We start from the raw sequence: 23,215 nt of genomic DNA, 5'->3' as shown, positions 1-23,215 counted from the left end.
GCTGGCTCTGCTGCGTAGCACGGCTCACGCAGACGGGGTTTGGGGAGCGCTGGTGGAGTTCAGCAGCGTTCACTGGCTCTGTGCTGCCACGAAAGGCTTGGGTGATGGAGGCATCCTCGCAGGCAGGCCGCTCCGCATGTGTCTGTCTTACCACAAGCCCACCCTTTGTTCACGTTTGTTTTTGGTTTTTGGTTTTTTTTTTTTTTTTTTTTTTTTAGGGGGGGAATTGAATTTAAGCACAATTTGAGCAGCCCCAGCTCATTGCTTTGGCAATCTTCTCCAGCCCGCGAGGACGTGAGATGTGCGAGTGGGCAGGAATTGGAGATAACACCTCTTAATCCCTCCCGGTGCTGCAGCAGAAAACGCTGCTGCCGGCCCATAATTAGAAAGTGAACAGACTGTGGAACAGGTGACGTCGGCATCCCTGAATCTCTGTCCTGGGCTTGGGGGAACATCGCTAATGATCTGGTTTAGAAAGGCAGAGAGAGACCAGGACGTACCGAAGATGATATATAGGGCAAACACCGTGGTGCCGTGCTAGAAATCCTGAGGGTCGTCCCAAGCAAGCGGCTCCGCTCACTTGGTAGGCGCTTGTGCCCTGCAGGCACTGACTGTGGGTGTGGAGGCTTTGAAGCTCCACCGGTGTAGTCTTGAAGAGGCAGCCAGTGTGGTCAGGGGATCAGAAGCGTCAAAATGCATTTTGCAGCGAGAGTTAGGTGCAGATGGAGCAGAGCTAGCGCTTTCCCGGCTCCGGAGGGCGGGAAGCAGCTGAGAAAAATCACCCTTCATGGAGGCCGGGCTGCATCCAGCCATAGGCGCTGGGCTGAGACATGGCACAGATGCCTTTCTCCATCCTACCAACTCCGCGAGCTCCCCGGGAGCATTGCGAGGTGGGTTGGTAATGGAAAATAAGGAGGAGGCGATGGTCTGGTGCAGGTTCCAGCGTGTCCTGGGACCAGGGTTGGGGTTCCCACTATCTTTTCTCTTGTGGACCTGGGTGCCAATGTGTCTGAAGGCAGGGACGTCGAATTTTCCCGGGGGCTTACTTACTCTCCAAGGCATCGATGGGCAGTTGGCTGATCCTTTTCCTTTCTCCTCTTTCTCCCATGTCTTTTAAGGCATGGCCTAATAGCGTGTAGCAGGCTTGCTCCATTAACGTTATCTATGTTAGGAATAAAAGCGTGTAGAAGAAACCCACCCCCAAAGCCTGGCCTTGCTCTTTGATAGACTCCTCGGTGATAATTGTTTTCTTCAGTGCCAGCATCCCCTCTTGCTGCGGGAAGGTTTATGCAGCCTCTGCCCCCGGCTCGCCCACCCTTGTTATCATACAAATCGCATAATAATAAGGCCAGGGAAAACAGGAACTACAGTAGCTGTTAGCCGTGTATAAAAACAAATCACATGGAAACAGTATAATTACTGAGAAAATATCAACTTGAGTAATGCAGTAATTGTTTTCTTCCCTCAAGCAGATTTATTCCAGCTCTCCCAGCTCATGCTGGTTTCAAAGGCTGTGACTTCACGTTAATAAGAAGAATTTCACGTTTCACACTGCACTTTTTCAGAGCCGGGGTATGATACTAGCTGAAGCGGAGGAATATATTTTGAGTGGCTTCTCGAGAGTACTATGAAACAGAGCGCTAGTTAAAATATCTCATCCATTAGAGTCCACCCCAGGCTCTGGGCTTTGCAAACTTCTTTTCAACCTATTTTTGTGATTTAGAAGAAGGACCTCTTCATGCCGTGCACAAATCTGGGAGCTCTGCTTTTTGGACTTCACTGCTGCATGGGCAAGATCTGTTTTTTCCCTTCAGTTTTGGTTTTTCCTTCTTCTTGCTGCTTGTCGTTTCCCTGATTCAGAGAGGTGCTTGTGAAATGACAGTGACCAGTTATTCGAGGTCCAGGGACATTGCCTCTCTCTATTGCTGTAATCATCTCCTAATAGGAGGAGATGATGGGGTTTGTGCTGTGACTTGCAGCTGTTCCCCTTACTCAGCTTTGCTGCTATTTTACTTCAGATTCTGCAAGGTAAAAAGATAAAAATGTATCAGAAGCCAGGTTTCCAAAGGGTTTTGTGCCAAGTAGGAGTTTAAAGATGCCCTGTCTTGCATATTGACAGCTGTGAGATAGTATCTTTTGTTTCACATGCACAGAGAGAAGTCTTTCTCTCCTGCATTTTTGGCAGGTAGCTTGCTTTCCTTTAGGAAAACCTACCCACCTACAAGCCACTGCCACTTCGCCTTCCCATGCCTTTATCTGAACGAAATTTTATGAACACGTAATTTATCTTTTACTTCTTGTGGTTGTCGTGCTCCTCCTGGCTTGGAAAAAAAAAAACCAAAACCACCAAAAAAACAACAAAAGAAAAAAAAACCAGTTGGGGAGAACGCAAAGCCTTCCACTGCAGCAGACTGACCAATTTTGGTGTCTAATGCTGGGGAAGTAAAACAAGACAGGAACTGCTCTTTGGGATTTTCCAGAAACCTTTGATCTTCTAGTTTCTCTTCTGAACGGGTGCTGGGAACAACCAGCTTAGCTTTCTGGGGCCTCTGTGCTCTTCAGGCTGGATGAGCCCCACGCAGGACAGCGAGGAAGAGGTCTCAGGTTGCTCCTTTGCTTTCTGTCCCTTGATGGCAGCAGTGGGAAAGGCGTTGATGCCTCCAGGCTGCACTCAGCAGTGGATCCTCCCTGGCTGGCTTGATGTCTCCTTCAGCTAGAACAGGGTTTAGCAGGAGAGAGCAGGAGGGAAGGCACCAGTGAAGGATGCTGGTGTCTTGGGACATGGCCACTTTGTTGGGAAACATCCTCTTTTGCCTCCCCTTGTTCCAGCTTTGCTGTGGATGACGTTGCCCATCCCTTTACAGAGGGGAATAGGGCAGAGATCATCTCAGCACAGCCCCACCAGGCAGGGACTGCCTTTGAAGCCAGATCCCCTGCGGCTGTGCCGGGCTGTGGGTGCAGCCTCCCCAGGAGGGACCTCACCGTGCTTCATCCCCACCAGCAGCGGGGCGGAGGCTGCCCTGTGTGGTTCTGCTTCCCCATAAGCAGATGCTGTTGAGATGCTGAGCGGTGCCAAGGTGGCATCTGCACGCTCGCCATGTTTGACGTGAGCTGCAACACGGCTGGCGAACAACCCAGAGCCATCATCCATGTGCCTTGCTAGTCGGAGGAGCGCAGAGGGGTCCACGCCATCTCAGTGCCACTCAGCTCCATCACCCTTGCCCCCACAGGAGGACCATCGCAGGAAGAGGGTCAGTGGCTAGCCCTGGCTGCTCGCCGGTGGCCGTGAGTCAGCGTGGAGGGGAGGATGCTCAGCACCAGTTGGTGCAGAAGAATGTCAGCTTTGTACGCGGGCACAGGGCTGCTGTAATGAAGGTAGCAAAGTTGTGTGAACTTCTTCACTTGTTCACCTCCCCCCTTCCCTCCCCTCCCCAGCAGCTCCAGCGTGCGGGCTGCCCAGCCTGGCAGCGGTTTATGGTTACAAACCAAGCTGCAGCTCCTCTGCCTGCCCCTTCCAGGAAGAGAAATCCATCCACTCACTGAGCAAATGAATAAACAAACTTTTAATTAAGGTGTTGGGTAGCTACCAGAGAGGAGCATCCCGGGTCAGGGTAGGCTGCTGTTGTGCCATGATCCTCATCTGCGTGGCCGATGGCTATTAAACAGCTGCTTCATCCCATGTGTATTCATCAGTGGGGGTTGACCTCATCCAGGCATGCAACTTGTGTTTGCAGGAGATGGGCTCCTGAGCAGGAGAGGTGAAGGGTGGTGCGCAGGTGAGGCATCGTGGCTCTGGGATGCTCTTGGGATACCAGTTCGTTGGGCTCAGCGAAGTCGTTGCTTTGCTGGAGGAGGAGCCGAGTGTTTTGATGTGTTTTCCCTCTGCCCCCAGCTCGTGGTCATCAGAGCTGCTCCCTGTGATGTCTGTGGAGGTTATGCTGATCTGTCCGGCCTTCAATTTGAAGGGTCTTGTTGAGCTGAGAGCTTCTTTACCTGGAATTTAGAAAGCTGTTTGTCATCAGTTCAGTCTATTTTTATCTCAGCTGACCTCGCCTATCCCCATTCTCTCAATTTCTGCATGGATGTGTTTGACATCTGATGCTCAGAGCTCCCCCCAGAATTTAACAAGAGATGGAGGAGGACATCCATGAAGGAGGTGGGGGTCCTCTCTCCTCCCTGGGGCTGCCCTCATAGCCCCTTCTTGTTTGGCATGGTTAATGCCGCTCTTGTCTCCAGCATGGCTATAGCTGTATCAGAGGAGGACACGTCTGTGGCTACCTCGTTTTTGTGGAGAAGATGTAGCCTTGAGCTGGCTGCTGAGATGTGAAGTGGCGGTGCTGCCGGGAGCTCCTGAATGTGGATGGGTTTATTGATCTTGTAGGAATGTGGGTAGCATTGAAGGTGGTGGGAGCCTCCAAGGCTTTGGTATAGGAAGAGCTGCTGTCACATCCACAGAAGACTAAGTTGGTGCTCTCTGGAGATGCTGGAGGTTGCGGAGCCCTGCGGTGATGTGATCTGGCAGCTGGTACTGCTTAGCCTAGCAGGTTTTTTGAGGGGTGTGTGTGTCTCGGAGGGCTGGGAATGGGCCAGGAAGCTATGGCAGCTGGCGTGGGAGGATGAGAGGAGGATCCAAAGTCTCCTGGGAAGGAGCTGACCTGGTTGTTTTGTGCTCCCCAGGATCGTGGCCTGCCTGGCAAACTGGAGCCCGTGTCGCCTGTGAGCCCTGCTCACCCTGACGCTGAGCTGGACCTGCTGCCGGCCCGGCTGTCGAAGGAGGAGCTCATACAGAACATGGACCGCGTGGATCGTGAGATCACCATGGTGGAGCAGCAGATCTCCAAGCTGAAGAAGAAGCAGGTAAGAGGCTGTGGTCTGGAGGGGAGCACGCATCCTCGCTTCTGCATGCTGCCTTATGCCCCGTCCTTGCCCATGCACATCCACAGAGGGGAAGTGGCAGTGCCAGTGCTACCAGGATGTTCTGTGTCTGTGCTCCCTGTCGTGACATGGGGCAGTTGCTGCTGTGCCAGCAGGCTGGGGCTGGTAGTTGCAAGATGAGGGAGCTTTGGAAGCCTGGTTTGTGGGCTCTTTTGCATGCCAGAGTACCTTAAAGGGAGAAAAATCTGTCCTTGGTGATTTGCCCATGGTCATGCAAGCAGTCAGTGGCAGAGCTGGAAACGCAGCCTGCGTTGCCTGAGTCGCCTGTACAGCCCAGCGTTAGCACAAGGTCTTTTCTTTTTCCTTCCCAGCAATTGCTTCTCCCCAGTGCTGTTGCTGCCACTATTGTAGTACTGGGCTGTTGAAAACATTGCTGCGGTGTCCTAAGGGCCCTTGCTGTGCATCCAGCCCCCTTCTCCGGGGCTTTGCAGCCGTGAGCAGCGTCTGGTCCAGCTCCGGTCAGGGCTGTGCCTGAGCCAGGGATTTGAATCTGATCTTCTCGGTTAGTGCTTTACCCCTGCACAAGAGCACTCCCCACCAGAAGGATTGCTTGCTTGATGTTGCCATGTATACAATTACCATAAACCCATTAAAAGATTAATATGACAAAACCTTGGGAGACGTCTGTGAAAAAACCTGCAGACTTAAAGGCTTTCACTTCCTAAAGCAAATCACTTCTCTCTGCCTCTCTCTTACCGGTTGTTTTATTTCCTTTGCTTGGGGCCAGTTTCTGAACTTCCTGATGGCTGCTAATCCCAAACTGCCCGAGAGGAGCGACCTCTCCTGAGGGATGTGGAGCAGGAATTTGAGAATGGAGCAAAACCTCTACTTGGGCTGTCGGATGGGGCCAGTGCTCCTTGAGGATGAGCATGCAGTTGACCTTCCTCCCCGTCAGATCTATGTTTTCCCATACCAGATACTATCCCTTTTTTTCCTGCAAGACGGCGCAGGATGTTTTGGTTTTGTTTTCAAAAAATATGGTTTAATTAATGTGAAGGACTTTTTTTTTTTGGTGTTGCTTTTTATCTGCAGAGGTATCGGAGTGCTTAGGGGAGAGGGAGCCAAGAAGGGACAGAAGCAGCTGCGCTGGGGGTGCGAGGAAACAGCCCTGTGTGCTGGCTTGCAGGGGCCAAAGGAACATCTGGAAACCACTGGGGTTCCTCTTGTTGGGTTTGGTGGGAGCTGGATGAAGCCAGCCCTTCCCCTCTCCCTCCTTAGGAAGCTCAGACAAAATGTTGGTGTCCTCTCACACCTGGCAGTCTGGCTGCTGGTCCATGTTTTTAACTCACGTTTGAGGAAGGAGACGCAAAACGTGGTCATTTCCCACTCTGGAGAGGGGCTTCCAGAGCGGGATGTGTGCCTGGCACAGCGGTGATGGTCCTGCTCACGGCAGCCGGGAGGACTGACAACTCTGCCGATCCCCTGCCTGACTTTTTTCAGAGATGCTGAGGAGCTGCTATTGAAGCTGACGGGAGCAGCATATGCTCCTTGCCGTTAAAATCAAGCTGTCCTTCCGTAAGGAAATGGGTTTTTTATTGTTGGCTGCTTGGTTGCTTTATTTCTTCCCTCTGAACGAATTTTACGATTCTTCCTCCCCACAAAAATGCTCTGCTGAGTGGGGAAGAAGGTGAAAGTGGCTGTTGGCAGTAAAAGCATCCCCTCCCCTCCTTTTTTTTTTTTTCTTTTTTTTGGCACCTGGTGGCAAAATAATTTGGTAGCAAATCCCGCCCCCGCCCCCCCCCCCCCCCCCCCCATGGCCTCCTTTCCCCTCCGGCAGGATCCTTCCCCAGCCCGGTCCTCCGGCAGAGCTGGCACATCTGGAAGGAAGCATTTTCGGAGGGGGGGGTCTTGTCTGAGATGCTCCGGGAACGTTTTGTCCATCTGTGCATCTGAGCTGTCAGCGCAGGAGAAAGATGAGCGAGGGAAAGCAATCAGCCTGAAACAGATACCGCTCCTGCAGGAACGAGCAGCAGAGCAGGGGAGAAATTGTACACAGTCAGAATATCCTAATGCTTTTCCCCTCTGTCTTTGGGAGGCCTTCTCAGGGTAATTAAATACATTTGTATGGAAAGGCTGTGCAAAAAAAATCCCAACCAACCCCAATCCACCATCTTTCTCTTTTTGGTTGTCTCGGAAAAGGCAAGGAAGGCTCTGCCTGGACTTTGCAAGAAGCAAACGTCTTCAGCAAGCTGAGAAACCTTCCCCAAACCCTGTGCACCCCTGGCAGAAGGCCACCTCTACCAGCCGTCCCCCGCTCATTCATGCGCCATATGCGCTTAAATCTCTCGCTGAGTCCTCTCTCCCCCTCTTCCTGACAGGGAAGGATAATCCTTATGCATTTATTCCTGGCAGCGGTACCGGGGATCTGAAGGAGAAATAAGCTGCTGGGCTGTTTTCCGCAGTGGTGCCTGAGCCTCCCTGGGCGCCAAGCTCGGCGAAGGGCTCTCCGGGAGTACAACACTCCCACCTGGTGATGGAGGTGGAGCTGGCTGGGTGGAAGAGCTCCAGGGTTTCCCCTTCCATCTATCTCCTGTCTCAGTTTCCTCTGTTCTCCCCTCGGCTTTTTGAAAGTGGTTTTCAGAGATGCCCTGTGGCTGGAAGCCCTCTCCTCTCCCCTGGGCAGGTGAAGCATCCCGGTACCCAGGCGATGGCTATGTAACGCAAGGCAGCTGGGTGCATGTGTGAGGACCTTGGCTTCGTCAGGCAGGTCCCTCCAGCACAGGGGCTGGTCTGTGCGGGGATGGGGTCCTCCTGAAATATCACCTACCTTCCTGCCAGCACTGCAGGCTCCAACGGCCCCTCCGCAGCATGTAGTCCAGCCCAAGGGACTCTCACCTGGAGAGGGCACCCCCTTCACTGGAAATGGGTTGGCCTGTGGATGCTGTAGGAGCCAGGGCTGTGGCTAACGATAGTGCCTGGCATCCCTTCAGCATCACTGCACTGGCTTTCACTGGGGAGAGGAGAGGGCTTTCAGGCAGCTGCTGCTGGGAGTGGGGAGGGAGAGAGTGTAGAGCCGTCAAGAGTCATCTCTCATCCCGCTTCTCTCCCTGTAAAGGTCACAGTCCCAGCCTAGCTTTTGTGGCAGACCTTTAAGAAATCCATTTTGTCCGTGTCTGGGAACCCTGACCTATTTTGCTTTGCCATTTCCCACAGCTCCCAGGGATAGCTGTCGCGCGCTGAACCTGCTGTGGTCAGGTGTGCTGCCTGCAGACCCTGCCCGCATCCTTACCTCTAGCATCTGGCCCTTTAATAACCGTACAGTGTTACGCCACAGAGTAGAGTTTAATTCTCTACTATATTTCAGCTATAATTAGATTTGTATTTTTCTTTTAACGAGCTGCTTTTAATGAGCCTCCACTTACTGGCAAACTTTCATTTCCTGATATGCCATCAAATCCTCTTGTCTGAGCTCACTTACAACACACCCAACTGCTTTGCAGAATTTTTGTGGGTTTCCAGAACAACGTAGCCAAATTTCTGACAGTTTGGTTTTTTGTTTGTTTTTTTTTTTTTTTTTACCCAGATATTTTCCCCAAGAGAAGTAGAGGATTTGACTGATGCCTTTTGTGGCTCGCTCTTTGGAGTTTTTGGAACTTACCACATGGGAGCGAGGGGGTGTGATAGGGTGCCTCGGCTGATCCGAGGACACCGAGCAAGAGCAGGCAGGTGCCTGGAAGCACTGCTTCTGCTCTGGGGCTGATGCTGAGAACTGCTTTGCAGCCTGTGGTTTCAGCCGTGGTTTCTCGAAGAGCTCTTGTCCCCTTGGCAAGGCACTGTGATTTGGGCCACCTGAGAAACAGCCATGGTTGAGAAGAGAAGGGAGCTTTCGGGCTGTTGCACGCATGGTCAGAGCCTTCAGCGTGTGCCGCGGTGGTGTGGCTCTTTGCGGGGAGGAAGGGATGGATCTCCGCGGTGCCGGGGATGGTTCACCCCCTTCCCGGGTGCAGATGGTCCAAGCTGGCTGTTTTCTGGCTGTCCTCATGCGTGGCTGGAGTATCCCCTAGGTTAAGATCCTGACATGGGCACACTGATGCCAATGTATGGAGCCCGGGCTGCCCTGCCTCTGCCAGAGCCTGCTCGCCAGCCGGCACAGTGCTCAGCTGCCTGGCTGGCAATGGTGGCTTTTTTTTGGCTATATCTTGGTGTTCCCTATGCTGCTGCTTTTCCCTGTATGGAAAAGATGTCCACCTTTGGGGAGGAGGAGGATGAGTGGAGTCCACAGCACAGGGTTGCTTCATCTGTTGAAACACATTTAATTTAAGGGGTGTGAGTTATCTCAGACTGGCCATTAGGTGCTTAGGTGTTTTCTTGGACTGCATCCTATGGCCCAAGCACTGCTAAAGGTACCATCAGTGGAAGCGGAGATGATCTGAAGGAGGAATTAGGTCCTCGCCGCCTTCTCGGACTGCCAGACACCGCTGTCTGTGGGAGGACGGTGGTGTGCTCGCCTCTGGTGCAAGCCAATTGCTCTTAGTCCCAGGTGCATTTTCTTCCTAGTACGAGACTCGCTTGATTTTCCCCTTGCTTCAACAGGGGATGCTTTAGCTGCAGGGAAAAAAAAGCCAAAGATTTGGAGTTTGAGCTGAGCAGTGGAAAAAACCATAGGCGTTTTTTGACAACCGCTCCCTCTCCCGTGCCTGTGCTGCCCCGCAGCTGCCGTGCGCGGTGTGTGCTCTGCCTCCTCGAAGGGAGCCGGTGGCCTCAGGAGGAGCCTGGAGGAATCTGTTATTTCCTCTTTTGGCTGAGCAGTTCCTCAAACTTACTGTCAGGGCCCAGATGTCTCCTCCTGCCTCGCACTCTCTCTTGTCGGGAGAGCCGGAGGCGCAGGTCATACGTCAGATACACCCGCTGGCTGTGGTGATATTCAGAAGTGCTTTCTTAGATCTGCTACTTTATAATTATAAGTTTGCCATGGCCCGAGCGGCTCGCAGATGGGTAGGAACGCATTAAAAGATGAGTGATCTCTAAAGGTGCGTATGTGGATGTGCTCCCTTCTGTATTCCGTCTCCCAAGGGAGTAGTTGGCGTTCAAGCCAGCTTGGGGCTGGGAGCATTTGACGGCATGTGTGGTGGGGACATGGTGGACATGCTCATGGGGCAGCTCTTGGGCTCCTGCATGGTTCTGCTGTGAGTGGGAGCGAAGCTTGGGATGAGACACACGCCTGGGTTGTGTTGTCCCAGCACAGGCAGGCATGTGGTGCTGGAGGGGATGGCGCGGTGTGTTTTTGCATGCAGCTGCTGCACCTCAAAGCCTAGATACCATGAAACATGGAGCTGTGGCAATGCAGAAAAGACAGTAAGAAAGCAGAAGAGCCAACAAAACGAGCTTCTCGGCCCTGTTGTCTCTGAGGGCAGGTCACCCAGGTGATGGCTGTCCACCCCTACTGGGCTTTCGCTAGTGGGAGCTTGGACTGACTTGGTGGTTTCTGCTCAGGACAGCTTTCTGTTCACCAAAGAGTACCTTGATGGCCAATGTCTGAGCACCATGCTGTCCTCCACAGGGAGTCCTGTGGCTGCTGTTTTCCCTCTTGAGCACTTTGCATCTCTCACCTTGGCCGGGGGGGCTGCCACATGTCCCATTGGGCCAACTCTGACCAGAGACGTCAGGATTCGTGGTGTTACTGCCTGCTCTGCCGTACTTACTGGCTCATCTGGCTGCACGGTGCAGGGGCAGATGGTGCACAAGTCATTTCATCGAGAACAGTCATCCCGAGGCGTCTACCCCAACCACAGCATCGCAAGATAAAGCCGAAGGTGGAGAGCAGCCTTGCTGCTCACCCCTTGCTCCTCCACCGCTCCCTGCAGCACGGTGGCAGCTCCGGAGGCAGGTAGCAGCAGGGAGCCAGGCTGGAGCTGCAGTTCCCTTTAAGGGTTTCCAGTAAAATCATTATTTCCAGCCTCGAGCCCTCCCTAGGAGGCTTGTTCAAGGCAGGTCCTCATCCTCCGTGCCTAAAAAGCACCAACCCACCAGCACGGGGCCAGGTGCCTGGGGCAGGACAGCGCTGTGCTTGCGTGGCAGGGGATGTTACGCAGCTCTCCTCCCTCTCCCCGTCCCTCCGCGGCCTGAGCCTGCCTGTGTCTCGCAGGAAGCCTTCTGCCATGGCGGTTTCTGCCTGGGTCGTGGCACCGCAGAGAGTCTCGTGTGGACGGGGACGGCTGCGTTTCTCGCTGTGACTCACCCTCCTCCTCCCCCCTCTCCTTCCACAGCAACAGTTGGAGGAAGAAGCAGCCAAACCACCAGAGCCTGAAAAACCCATCTCTCCCCCTCCTATCGAGTCCAAACATCGCAGCTTGGTGCAGATCATCTACGACGAGAACAGGGTGAGTCTGGAAACGATGGAAGTACAAATGTGCGATTGTGCTGTGTCACCCTGGCCAGGGCTGGGGAGGTTGGTAAGGGGTAGGTGGGGGATTCTCCTGGGGCGGAGGCCGTGGGAGGTGGATAGATGGAGCCCCGTTGGGGAGGTGACGACAGAGGGCTGAGCCGTGAGGAACTTGCTCTGCCGTGTGGATTGAGCACAAATGTCTTCTGAAGAACCTGCCTGGGGGGGGTTTCCTGCCATCAGCCTTAGATTTGAAGCATTCAGGAGATGTTCCAGAGCCCTCTCTGTTAAATAACTTGTTTCATCCTCTCCCCCAGGAGTGAACCTGGTCAAAAACTGCCTCAAAGGATGGGCTTTGGCATGGTGGGGTGGGCTGCAGGGATGGAGGGGGACATCCATGATGCTCCAATACTGGCAGGCCAGCTACGAGCTCTCCTGGCTGCCCCCGCGCCCCCAGGCTGGAGCAGAAAGGACGTGGATGCAGCCATGGCTGGATTTATGGATAGTTGATGCTGTAAATAGCATTAGCAAAGGTCAGGCTGGCATCCCTGGCTCTGGATCTCTGCCTTGACCGCTCATTTGTTGCACTCAGCCATTGCCTGTAACAGCAGCCTGAGGAGGCATGAATTTTGCTGTGTGCTTCGGAGCGATGCTAGGAAATTGGGCCCTTTGGTAGATAATCAAGCATATTCATTTTCATTTAGGTGTTGGATAAAAAGGATGATTTTGCATAAAAGGAAAACTACCAGTCGCTAATTATTTTGAATTGCGAGGCCTGCGATTTCACTGGGAGCTGCAGAAATCCAGGTGCCCGACTCCTAAAAAGAAAAAAAAAAATCGCATACCCTGCGCTCCCAGGCAATGCAATTTTTCTGGTTTTCCTTTTTCCATCTGCTTCTCTCCCTGAGCAATAGGAAACCTGGCGCTGGCACAGGCAGTTGTGCGAGTGGGTGAAGACTGAGGCCAATGTGTTTGAGCATTTAATGCATTAGCAAGCGCTGGCTGGTGATAGCTTTACAGACACGGGGCTGTGTGGGCAGGTGCTGAGTGTCCTCAAAGCCGTTCCCCCCGTGGCCCCACCCAGTGCCCTCTCCAGGGGTCTTGGGCTAGATGCGTTATGCCTCCTGTGCAAGGGGTTAGGCTCAAAAAAAGGAGGTCTCAAACATTTTTATTCCTATTGCCTTGAGCTCCATCCTTCTTGGACGTTCTCGTGTACCTGGACCATGTTACAAGGGGAGGAAACGGGTGATGGTGCTGAGGCAGGAAGGAAAGGTGATCTTCAACCATTGCATCCCCAGCAGCCTGCGTCGTAGCAGTCCCCGTTAGCTGGACCTGGCTCAGGGCTGAGTGTCCTGCCAGACCCTTCTCCTGCTTTGTCACCTCTTGTCTCTGCCCACGCAGAGACCTTTTGTCACCTCTTGTCTCTGACCCAGCAGCAGGGCCACCCTTTCCCTCCTGTCTCCCTGAGCCTCCCATCACCTCCTCCACAGCAGACACGATCTGCTCTCGAAGCCTCTGCCACGGCTCAGGACAGTCCCTCGGGGTTGCTGCCCTGTCCCATGTGTGGTGGCAAGGAGTTGAGGAGAGCAAGCGTGGAGTTCTACATTTCTCCTTGAAAGTGTGCGGCCATAATACCTGCAACGCTGTCGCATAACAGTGCTCAGAGCTGGTGGCATCCATTTGTCAGCGTGTCTGACTTTGTTCCAAGTTACGCTGGTCCTTGAAGCCAGGCTGCTACCAGGAGTGTTTTGCTATTAACCTTCGCGATAGGGTGCTCTCGTTCCAGGTGGGTGCTCAGCAAGCGAAGGTCACGTCTGACACCAAATGTCTGCGTAATTTCAAATCTGGCTCCGCGTTCGTGTCTGCATGATCCCTGGGATGGGGTAAATGATGATTCTTCCCCTGTTCTTGTAAAGTCCCCTTGCGAGTAGCGTGTAAGCAAGCCCGTCTGCGGGTAGGAGACTCAAACCAAACAGCCCTTCCCTTTTGCTTGATAGAAACCATAGCAGGCTGGAGGGAAGTTCCTCCTTTGAAGAAGACATGATCTGTTCATGGGCAATGGAGAGTTGACCGAGCCTTGCTGGCCGATTGTAATGGCTGAGGCCGGGTGATGGAAGGACTCTTTTGGGGGTGATGCCGAGCTGCGGGCTGCAAGGGGAAGGGTGTGCTGAGCCTTGTCGACAGCATTGCCTTTGTTGTGGCTCTGGTAGCAAAAGTGGGATCCAGGATGCAATTATCCTCCTAAAGGGCATCATCGGTGATGACTGCTCTTCCCTTTGGGGCTGGGAGGAGGAAAACTGGAAGAGGAAAGGACATGGGAGCAGCATCAGTGAGGATCGTGGGTGGAAGAGGGTGGCTGGTGGTCAGACGTCAGGTGGCTTTGGTGGCAGCAGAGCATCCGGGCCAACCCAGCTGTCTGTCGGATGGGAGGGCCCCGGGCACGGTTGTGCTGACCCATGGCTTTGCTGCAGCTTAACGCTTAATTGCAAGGTGAGTTGGTAGAGCAAAGGGCTGTGAGCCAGATAGAGACATATTGATCAAGAGCAGGGAAGGTCACTGAGACAAATTTTAAGCCTTTCCGCCTCTTCTGTGCTGCGGAAAAGCGGTGAAGTTGGATGCCTCAAGGTCTGCTCGCAGGAAAAGCGGCTGTAACGGCTGAGCCAGGGCTCCAGCCTGCACGCAAAGGGAGGAAAAGCCTGATTTACTCTCATCGCTCAGCTTGCGGCTTGCTTGAGGGAGGCAGCGCGCAGTAAGAAATGCAAATAAAAAGAGGATATTCAGGCCTCGGGAAGAGGCGAGAGAGCAAAGCACCCCAGTAGAGCTGGCAAAGCCTGAAATGATCTTTAAAGAGCAATATTGTGGACGGGAGAGAAAGCCAGCGCTTGTGCCGATGCCAGAGCAGGTGGGAGGCAGTGCGCCTCGTGGAGGGGCTGTCGCCTGGCTCCGGTTTAATTTTTCATGAACTACGGGTCTGTGCTTCACCGAGCACACGGGTGCCACCGTGTCCGTTCCCACCGCTCCTGCCAGGCTGTGCCGGAGTTACACACTGTGTGCAGTTATACCCCGAACAAAGGAGACACCAAAAACGGTCCATGGGAGAGAGGAGGTTACATGAGGACAGAGCAGCTAGAAACGCCGGAAAATCAAGTTAGCCAGCCATTCTGTGACCTACTTTCCTTTTGGCGATAGCTGTGGCTTTGCAGGGGTGAATGGTTTCTAATTTTAGCTTATGGTTCATCAGGGAAGTCTATATATTTTTCTCACCACCGCGCTGAGTATGGATGAGGGGTTGGGATGCGGGCTGGCGCTGCCCTATAACAGATTTTCTCAGAATTCAGGTTTTCTGATGCTAAATGCCTATCACGCTGGTTTTCCCTCTTGTGACCTATTTAACGTGTACAATTTGAAAAGTTCCTTGGCGTTGGAGAGGATAATTGTGGAAAATGTGACCTGTAATCCCCTCTTGCTACACTCTGCTGGAAAAGTAATTGATTTCCAGGAAAAAAAAAAGTTGACTGTACAGATTCTGCTGGGGAAGAGCAGAGAGAAGCTGCTCTTGACTGCGGTGAAATCCTGTGCTGTGAGGCTGTGGTTGCATTTGGGAAGGTTTTAGGAGACTTGGTTTCTAGAGAGGCAGTTGATATTCGTGGTCACTGGTGCCTCCTGCCCTGGGTATGTGCTGACCGGAGCCGCTTTATCTTGTCTCCAAAGATGAGCTGTAAAATTGCACCTGAAAAAGTGCCTTTTGGGAAATGTTTGCAGCGTAACACAGGAAAACAGACAAGCATGTCTCCAAGCCAAGATTTCAGCTGTGAGTGCAAACCGTACCATTTCTGAAAGGATGTAGGAGAATGGGAGTTAACATTTTTGTTACTCTCCGTAGACTAAACTGAGAATAAATAGTGGGCAGCATTTTCAAAAGCATCTGAGTCCTATTTTCAAAAGTACTTTTAGTCTTTGAAGAGACAGAATGATATTTGAAAACAGTGATGGGTGCTAAAATCGCCGAGATTGTTCGGAAGGTGCAGTGGGGCTGTCAGGACCGCTTCGGCTGCAGGGTGCACGGGTGCGGGATGGGGTGCGTTTGCCCGTCCCCGTCACCCCCTCTCTGGGAGCTGGGTGCCAGCAGGATGGTGCAGAGCTACCTGGGGAAATCGGGTTGTGACAGGCACCTCGGTTGCTGCCGGAGGCTGACAGCGATGCAAGCCTTGGGGACCTCCTAAATTAAACCATGTGAGTGACCTTTAGTGTCTCCCCTGCAGGGGGAAGCTGATCCCTGCTGGGTCTGGCACCTCTAAGGTGGTAGCTGTGTGGCACAGCCTCCTTGTGGGCTTTAATTTGCCCCTCTGGGATGCGTTATTGTATCGAGAGAAGTTAGCTACCTTCACCTCAAATCCCCATAACCGGGGCAGATCCTCTGTGCATATTTTTAGCCGTCACTTTAATCCACTGGGCCGTTCACGGGATTCCTTGCATCCGTCTTTCCCTGGAATTGATTGAGCATACCTGGGCTTGAAGATGTTTTTGTGCTTTAAATGGGAATTTCCAGGTCCCTCGCTAAGCATGGGAAGGAGGGCAGCGTTGGTGTTGCTCCTCATTGCTCTCCGTGCCTTTCCTGGGACACTGGGCTGGCTGAGCTCTCCTTGTCAGTGTGTCCTGGAGGATGCTGCACCGTGGCTGCCCTGCCTGTGCCAGCAGCCCACCAGCGTGCGACTTTGCTGGGTGAATTCTCCTCCACGTCCCCTGCATGCCCAAAATCCCCATCAGCTACTGTGCACGCACGCACGCAGGCGTGCTCATGCCTTCTCTCCGACTCTCGTGACGGATCCAGGGGGTTGAAGGCTCTCTGCAGACCTGCTGTGCGTTGGAGCCAGGCAGGATTCCTGCTTGGAGACCAGCAGATGAAAAGCAGCCTCCGTCCTTGTCTCAGACCTGTCCCTGCAAAGAAGTGCACGTCAGCTTTCCTCTAAAACATTGAGCTCATTTATCGGAGAGGTCGCGTCAGGACACGGCGTGACTTCGCCTTCCGCTGCCGTGCCAGAGAGGGGACGCCGTGTGCTGCGACCCACCGCAGCGTGGTGAGGGCTGGGACGAGTCCCCCCGCGTCACCCCTGTGCGCTGCGGGTGCCAACGGCTTGCGGCCGTGCGAGCTCATCCCTGCTTCGCTGTCAGCCCTCCAAAAAACTGGGTTTGATGCAGTGCAGGCAGTGGAAGCACGCAGCAGCGTCTGTCTCGCTCTTGGGATTGAGTTGGTGGAAATCAATAAGATTAAATTTTAATTCGTTTTCTGTCTCAGTGCTTGTTCCTTCAAAAGGGCACAGCTATCTATCTATAAATTCAGCATTATGCTGTAAAATTGGAATTCAAAGGATTGTTTTGAACTTTTTCCACCCCCTGCTGCTGCTGTGTCTGTGCGGAGCGTGTTCCCAGCTATCCGTTTACCCTCCTCAAATACCTTCATAAAGCATTAATGCCCCATCCATAAATAAGAGAATAAATAAATGAACACTTTTAGCATTGCAAAGTATAATCTAGCCGTTAACTACTCAAAGGCACCAAGTGTGACTCAGATCCCATGGGGATTTTATGTCTGTATAACACTGATTTTCTATGAACTCCTGATTTACATTAGAAAGGGAAGAATCAGACCTGCATCGTCAGCACGGAGCTGGTGCAGTAAATAAAACCTTACCAGTGAAGCTGCTTTCGAGCATTAAATCTACAGAGCTTTTTTCAAATTTCAAATTATGTGCTAGCTGGGGTGGGGGCATTTCGTATTTGGCTGCTGAAAGGGCCTTGTTCGTTTTGCTTTTGTTTCTAATATCTTATTCTGGGGTTGCCTCATCTTGGCTCAGTGATGCAAGATGGGCTTTCGGATAGTCCGGAGGAAAACTGGAAAGGTCAGAGGTTAAGTGCTCTTAACACTTCTGCATGATAGCAGGATTTCCAAAAAGATAGAACTGAAACATTTAGCTTGGAGTCACTGAGAATCGTTTCATTTTTTTCTCAGATTTTAAGGAATTTCTTTTTTTTGGTTGTTTTTTTTAATGGTCCTGATGTCTATTTTTAATGTCTGCTTCAGGATCTGGAGTTCCCAGTAGGTGCATTGACTTAGAAGCTTTGTCCACGACTAACCCAGACCAGATAATGTCATGTCCTGCATTTTCAGGTCCTGGAAATAAGGATGCAGAGAACCCAAATCTGTCGGAGGGAGGAGCATAGACCCTGCAGCACAGCTCCGGCTCCTTGGGCTGGGTGACCAGAACTTTCCCGTAACTGTTCCACTGCTGAGACTTTTATTTCTAAAAGCCTGCTGTGCAACACCAACATTTTCAGCAGTTTTGCAACGGCAAAACATTCAACAACAGTTTGCAATGGCAAAGCCTCATTAGCACCTTGCTTTAAAATTAATATGCCTTTGATTGGCGCTGTAACCTTGCAGACGACAGAGCGTGATGCTCGGTCAGTGTGCGAATGGAAACCCAGCTACGACAGGGGGTTCGCTCCTTGGCTATGGACAGTGTATGAGCGAGCTGACCACAGAAACTGGCTGGCAATGACAAGCCAAAGCCAGAGACTGGCAAGCAACTGAAATGAGTCGGCTCGTCACGCTCTGCACAGGATAGGTATTAACACATAGCTCCAATGTGACCCGTTTCCTCGGTTTTCTTACCATTTGTGATTAGTCATTCCTAACCACTGCTGCATGCATCTGCTGGCCCGAGCCTCGGGGATGCTGCTGGTGCAGTGGGGAGATGGCTCCAGCCAAGTGCAGGGAGGTGCGGGAGCGGGGAGCGTGCAGGGCACCCGCATCCCATAGGCACCCCGGGAGAGCATCAGCCCCTGGGCTGGGTGAGAGGAGCCTGGCACGTACCACCGAGGCCGACCAACATCCCCTGATGCTCAGGGACATTTGGGTTCAAGGAGAGCCTGGGGGAGGGCACACATCCTCAGGCTCCCACGGTTGGGTTGGGAGCACCGGTGGTGGCCGTCCCTGCTGCCTGTGGGAGCTGGGGAGGGAAGAGCATCGCCTTCCCTTCCCACGGTGCCGGGGCTCATCCCACCTGCTTTGTGGGCAGGGCAGCAAATTGCTGGGGTGGTTTGGCTCTTGGAGAGAGGATGCTGAGGTTTAAAGGGGAAAAAATTAGTACCCGTGGTCGTAGGAATGAAAACCTTTCCCCATGAAACCGGCACTGCCAGGTTGCGGTTTGGTCCCGGCAGATCTTGGCACAGAGGTAGGGCTTTTAAATCCCCCCCAGACTGTTTGCTTTTCTGCCTCATGTAGAAAGGTGTCTCGCCTGAGGGTTTCCATGATTTCTGCTGACTTCAGCCGCACTCCTCCTGTTTTAAACAAAGTCCAACTGCAGCCTGCCTCTTTGCCATGCCGCTCCTGCAGCTTCGCCTGTCCCCGGGATGTCGCGCTGCCGGGACAGGAATTTTTCCCAGCACTGCCCTGCACGCAACTCTCCTGCCTCTCAACAGGCTTTGCTTATCTCCGTGCAGGACATGCCTGGTCCCAAATAGAAACCCTTCCATTCCCCAGCAGCCTACGGGCTGCTATAAATAACCCCGGGAGCACGGTTCAGCTGCAGCAGCTTTGCACTGCATGGAGCGATGGCTGGAGTCAGTCCAAGAAAATGCTGCCTCCTAATTTCAGATCCGCTTTCTCAAAATAACTCTTGTGTTTCCTTCTCTTCCATTTTTAAACTTTGCTTTAAGAAGAGCCCACGCGAAATCCCAGACGCTCCCTCCTCTGGTTTTGGATGCTCCGCTGCCTTGTGGGGTCGGCTCGTCATCCCCACAGGAGTTCGCATGGCTGGGAAGTTGCTCTCCTGCCTGCTTCCCCCCCCCAAGCCTATTTTAAGTTTCTTCAAAGGAAAAACAGGGGGCTGGAGTTTAGTTTGGAAGCCAAATGCTTTTTAGGCAAGAATGGAGATTTTCATAGTCTACAGGGAGGCTTTTGTTGTTGATGAAGATATCTTCAGCTCCAGGCCTGTTGGAGGAGCGTGAGATGGGGTAAGAGCGTGACCTCTCCAGCCAGGATCTGCCTGCCCGTGCCCCTGCCTGTGCGGAGATGGGGAAGGAGGATTTTGGGGGCAGATGCTGCTGCTTGCCACATCTGCAGGTCCCCTTTGGCATCCGTGGGCCCCACGGTGGCACAGATCAGTGTTTGCGGTTCAGCCATGCTTCTTGAGACACCTTGATCCCTCTGAAATGCACATAGACGACTAGTATGTGATGGGCTTCACCTCTGCGAGCCGTGCCTAAACCTGCTGCAGAGGAGGTGCCTCTGCCCTTGGAAGTGCCCACGGTTCGCTCATGGCTGTGCCGGTGCGAAACCCAGAGCTGCTCTACCGGAGCAAAGCGACTGTGATGGTAAACGGGAGCAAAATTCAGCCTTGGGGCTTCAGGCCCTCTGCAAACGCTGCTGCACCCAGTGCTGTAGCAATATTTCAGGACTCTCTACTGAATCGGGAAAAGGGGTCATTAGCTGCTTGCTGTGGAGCTGCAGAGGGACTATAAAACCAGTGGGGATCTTCATGCATCTCACCAGAAGTAATGGCTGGATTTGCTTCCTGATACATTTCATTCTGTTAAATAACGGGGATTGCAGGCATGGGTGGGGTTATTCAGCAGGCGTAGGATGGATGAACCCTCTGGTTTCCTTCTGCAGGGTCAATCACTAAACATACTCCTAATGAAATCAATATCGGAACTGAGTCCTAGGTGGCTGTGCTTTTGGAAAGGAAAGGATTTAACAGGGCTGCCGGTGGTCTTCAGCAAAGGTCCTGCAGCTGTGGAGAGAGCTGGAGGCTGCCCTTGCATGTGAACGGTTTGAGGTTTGCCTACATTCCCCAGCCAGGCTTCTGGCTATCTGGGCCCCCAGGCAGGAGCGTGTCTCTCTGTGTCTCTCTGTCCTCCAGGACAAGCCCCAGCATGGTGGGAACCTTCTGCTGGGTGTAATATGTCCTTCCCAATTCTGCCACCAGCTCTCACCTCGGTCTGCGTGGCCTTTCAGACAGCTCATTATGGTTCTGCTATGATCTGATAAATGCAGCAAGGAGCATCAGCAATTACAGAGGGTGTCAAGAGTTAATTGGGCAGCTTTCAAGATAGAGGCTTTTCTTTGTGTACGTACAAAGATATGACGTGCTCGGAATAGCTTCCCCTCCTGATCTTTCGTTCTGGAGACGTGTACGTTACAGTCGGTTAATGCAAGACAAATTATGTCGTTCTTCTTGATTTGCCACATGTTCTGCCTATGGTGATTTGCCTCTGGGTTGTCTCGTTAAGTTGTCTAAACATGGCAAATGCAGCAGCTAAACATACTCGGCTTTTTCTCGAAGTTAATCGCATTGTACACATGGGCCTCCAGCATTGTCGGTTCCTAGCTGTGCCATCCGCTGCTGCCAGAGCATCTTTCACCAGCGCCGGTGCCCAGGAGAACGGGCCTGTGGTGGGACGGGCTGCCTCGAGCTGGGGCTGCGCTCTTCTACCCGCAATTACGCTGCATGCGATTAATGGGGGTGCTGATTTTTGTCTCCAGCATGCATCAGAAAATATTCAGGTAAGCTGCTGCTTCCTACTTGCAAGCAAGTGATGTTGGGCGGGAGAGTGGTTGGCCGAATCACCCTCTTGGCAGCGGATGCAGTGTCTTTTGTAGCAGTTTTAATGACCCCCCACTGAAAATCTTACCCTCTGTTTTAATTTTTTAAAGTTTCCGCATGCCATGGTGCTGATGTTCTCCAAGGTCAGCAGATTTTGTAGCTCTGGGAGACCAAAATATTAAGTTCTGGCTGGGAGTTCTCCGTCGCGTGATGAATATTTCCAAGGGGCAAGTTCCCGGGCAGACTTGGCCTGTTGCCATTAATGGAGTCAGGTGTGCAGCGGTGGAAGCATCTGATGCTTCGAGAGGAGCTGGGTCGGGCTGTGCGGCTCTTGGGTTTCTTGCCCGGGCTGTGTTTGCTGGGGTTTGATTTTTCCCCATCATCAGCTGGAGCACCCTTGGGGACGGTGGAGCCAGGCGCTGCGTTAGCCAGGGCTGTCCCATCTTTGTGAACACAGCAGGAAATCCCCTTTCAGGGAGGGGATCTCACGTGGAAGAGGCACGCACTCTGTGGCAGATGTGATATTTTACAAGGAGGGTAGATGCACGTCTCTCATAGCTTGGGCCACGTGTTATACCCCATTGATCTAAAGCTTTGCGAGTGCTGCGCTTTGCAGGTAGGTCCTGGCGCTGGGGATCACTTTGTGTCCCCTGTGGGTCAGGTGGGGACGGTCCCTTCTTTCCCTTACGTGTCAAAGCACCCTCACATCGGCAGCAGTCTGGCGTGGGAGAAGAGTTGGGCGCAGTTTATTGCAGTGCAGAAAATGTAATTGCCATGTGTAAACACATGGCTCCTTTCCCCAGAGCCCGAGCCCCAAGCAAGGGCAGGCGCTTGCTTCTGTCGCAGCTGTTTCCCGGCATCTCCCGGGCTTCATTCCGGGATGCGCTTGCTCTCCAAAGACCCGTCTCCGTCACTGGGATGGCCGTGCTTTCCCTGTGGTCCCTGCAAGCGTCTCGCCGCCGGTCCGGCACCGGACAGAAGCGTGGTGTGCACCGAGCGGCACGCCGGTAATGCGGGAGCAAGCCGCTGGGTGGCTGCCCCGTCTGCGCGTCCCCAAGGGCTGCAGAGAAAGCCGGGTGCTGGGGACACCTCCCTGCCCGTGGTCCTCTTAGGATGGAGCAGGGACTTGGGAGAGGCCAGAGGGGCAGAGCAGCTCTCTGGGACGGGCTCCAGCTGGGTTTCGGGCTTGGCCACAGCATCGCTAGCTGCTCCGCTTCTGTGTGTGTGTGTGTCCTTGCCTGTGAGGTACACACAGCAATCGTGACATCTGTGAACCCTGAGGTCTGCCGCGCAGGAGCGCTGCGGATGAGCAGGCAGGGATGCATTAACAGCGGGGCTGCTGCGTGCATCGTGCATATGTGTGGGGACGGTGCCAGAGCAGGCATGCTTCGTGGTTACATCTCTCCTAGCATCCTTGAAGTTACTTCTAAATTGCAAAGAAGCTTTGCGTTCTCCCGAGCATGCAGTAAATAGAGGAGCTGGAAACGTGTCCTGGTCGTCCTGTTGCGGTGAGGCACCTGGCGCGGTTTTGCAGCCGGGCTGGGGCTGTTTCGCCGAAGCCCTGAGCTTGGTTGCGGGCAGGGTGACTCATGCAGCTGCTCCTGGGGCCAGCCCTGCAAAAGTGCACGCTGGCAGATCAGACTGTGTGTGGGTGTGCAAAGCCTCAGCGAGGAACTTGCACACCTACCAGCTGCATCGGCGCTTCTGAGGACCAGCCAGCAGCGGGGGGGTAGGTGAAGCTCTTGGAAACCCACCGAGGGGGACAGACACGGGGGCAAGCTGGCAGGGCGATGCGCCAGCTTTTGGTGAGACATCCACTGCATGGAGACCATGGGAAACTCATCCTGCCCTGATCTGGTGGGAAGGTGAGAGGTGCCCGGTGCTAGAGAGCAGCGTGAGCTGGACCCCGGAGCTGAAATCCCTTCCCTGCCCGGGGCAGGGGGGGTGTCTTCACCCAGGGTTTGCCAAAGCCCCGCTGGCCCTGCCGGGGAGCCCAGCCCCAGCCCTCCCCAGCTCCCCAGCCCTGGGGCTCAGCTCCCGTCCTGCAGCTCCAGAGGGGCTCTAGTGCTTAGTGGGTTAAAATGCTGAACGTGCTTCAGAAAAGGGTTTTTCCCTCCTCCCTCTGCACCCCCTGCCCTGTGTTTAAATCCTGGGAAGCTCAGCTCTGCCCACTGTTCTTTCACCCCTATTTCAGGCAGCTGTGGATTTTCTCTCCTCCCTACCCCAAAATAGCTAAAACTACCTATTTTATGGAACAAACACCTCTGAAAATCTGTCTCCTTGCCCCCCCCCCCCCCCCCCCCGCTGCCAGGTATTTGGCTTTATCAGCTCAGCCCCGTGCCTTGTAGGC

At 53.4% G+C, this 23,215-nt stretch overlaps 1 protein-coding gene across 17 annotated transcripts in view; it reads left to right on the top strand.

The window, feature by feature from the left end:
- The window catches only part of NCOR2 (nuclear receptor corepressor 2), a 256,466-nt gene that overhangs the window by 118,561 nt on the left and 114,690 nt on the right, over nt 1-23,215 (top strand). For all 17 annotated transcript variants that reach the window (XM_087754366.1, XM_087754364.1, XM_087754355.1 and 14 more), the window contains 2 exons: nt 4,678-4,857; nt 11,142-11,255. In XM_087754366.1, the coding sequence (XP_087610492.1) occupies nt 4,678-4,857; nt 11,142-11,255 (294 nt within the window). The remainder of the gene's footprint in view (nt 1-4,677; nt 4,858-11,141; nt 11,256-23,215) is intronic.

Source organism: Nipponia nippon, unplaced genomic scaffold (genome assembly GCF_047370975.1).
Source record: "Nipponia nippon isolate SJK-2023a ecotype South Korea unplaced genomic scaffold, ASM4737097v1 scaffold_18, whole genome shotgun sequence".
Taxonomy (NCBI): domain Eukaryota; kingdom Metazoa; phylum Chordata; class Aves; order Pelecaniformes; family Threskiornithidae; genus Nipponia; species Nipponia nippon.
Note: the sequence above shows the minus strand (reverse complement) of the source record. Positions and strands in the feature narration are given on the sequence as shown.